Source organism: Etheostoma spectabile, chromosome 14 (assembly GCF_008692095.1).
Source record: "Etheostoma spectabile isolate EspeVRDwgs_2016 chromosome 14, UIUC_Espe_1.0, whole genome shotgun sequence".
NCBI classification, from domain to species: Eukaryota; Metazoa; Chordata; class Actinopteri; order Perciformes; family Percidae; genus Etheostoma; species Etheostoma spectabile.
The window spans coordinates 2,062,122-2,062,915 of NC_045746.1; the positions used below are offsets into that span (position 1 = coordinate 2,062,122).

Consider the following 794-nt stretch of genomic DNA (forward strand, 5'->3'; position numbering starts at 1 on the left):
CCCCCCCATTAAAATGTTTACACTGGATAGCTGTCTAACCCCAAAGACTTACGTGCAGTCATTTCCTATTTTATATAATGCTGCAGCAAATGCCGGATCCCAGCACCAAGGTAACTTTGTCAACCTTCTGTCTGTCTATCCATCACCATCAACCCATTTTAACATTTTTTTCTTTATAGTATTAGAAAACCAGAGCGGGACAGATTAGGAAAGAAACAGGAGAGAGGGGAAGACTAGCAAGTATGTGTAAGATGTAGGTTGGCAGCATCCAACCTAGACACCGGCTGGCTGATCTTGCTATCCTGCCATGAGATATGAAGACTGCTTTCTCATTGAACACTGCTGTCAGATGATTTTTTTTTTTTTTACATCTCTGCGACAGCCATGGCCAATGGCATTATGTTTTGTCTGTCTTATTCTTGTAAAGGTGATCTCTTAAGACCATCTGTAGGGATTTATTTTTTCAAATAGGGGCCGACATCCACTTGGACTCAAGGGTGAACTGATTAGATTTTGGAGGTCAAAGGTCAGGGTCATTGTGACATCACAAAAAGTGTTTTTGGCCACAACTCAAGAATTCTTAAGCTAATGTCTAATAGGTCAAGATGATGAAGTAATGACATTGTACATCCAAAAAGTCAAGTTCACTGTGACATTATGTTTTGCTAAAACGCTTTTCTGGCCATTCTTAAAAGTCATACTCAGGAACAGAAGGTGAAACATTTGTTCTTTCTAAGCGAGTTACTCTGGCGTCGAGTAAGGCTGCTCATTAACTATACCCTTGTAGCCGAGCT

The 794-nt window shown here is 40.6% G+C and overlaps 1 protein-coding gene across 5 annotated transcripts in view; it reads left to right on the forward strand.

The window, feature by feature from the left end:
- spire1a (spire-type actin nucleation factor 1a) overlaps positions 1 to 794 on the forward strand; it is a 31,847-nt gene that overhangs the window by 26,560 nt on the left and 4,493 nt on the right. For 3 of the 5 annotated variants that reach the window (XM_032535036.1, XM_032535038.1, XM_032535039.1), the window contains one exon: positions 87 to 110. The exons of the other annotated variants lie outside the window; for them this stretch is intronic. In XM_032535036.1, the coding sequence (XP_032390927.1) occupies positions 87 to 110 (24 nt within the window). The remainder of the gene's footprint in view (positions 1 to 86; positions 111 to 794) is intronic. 5 annotated transcript variants of the gene reach the window in all.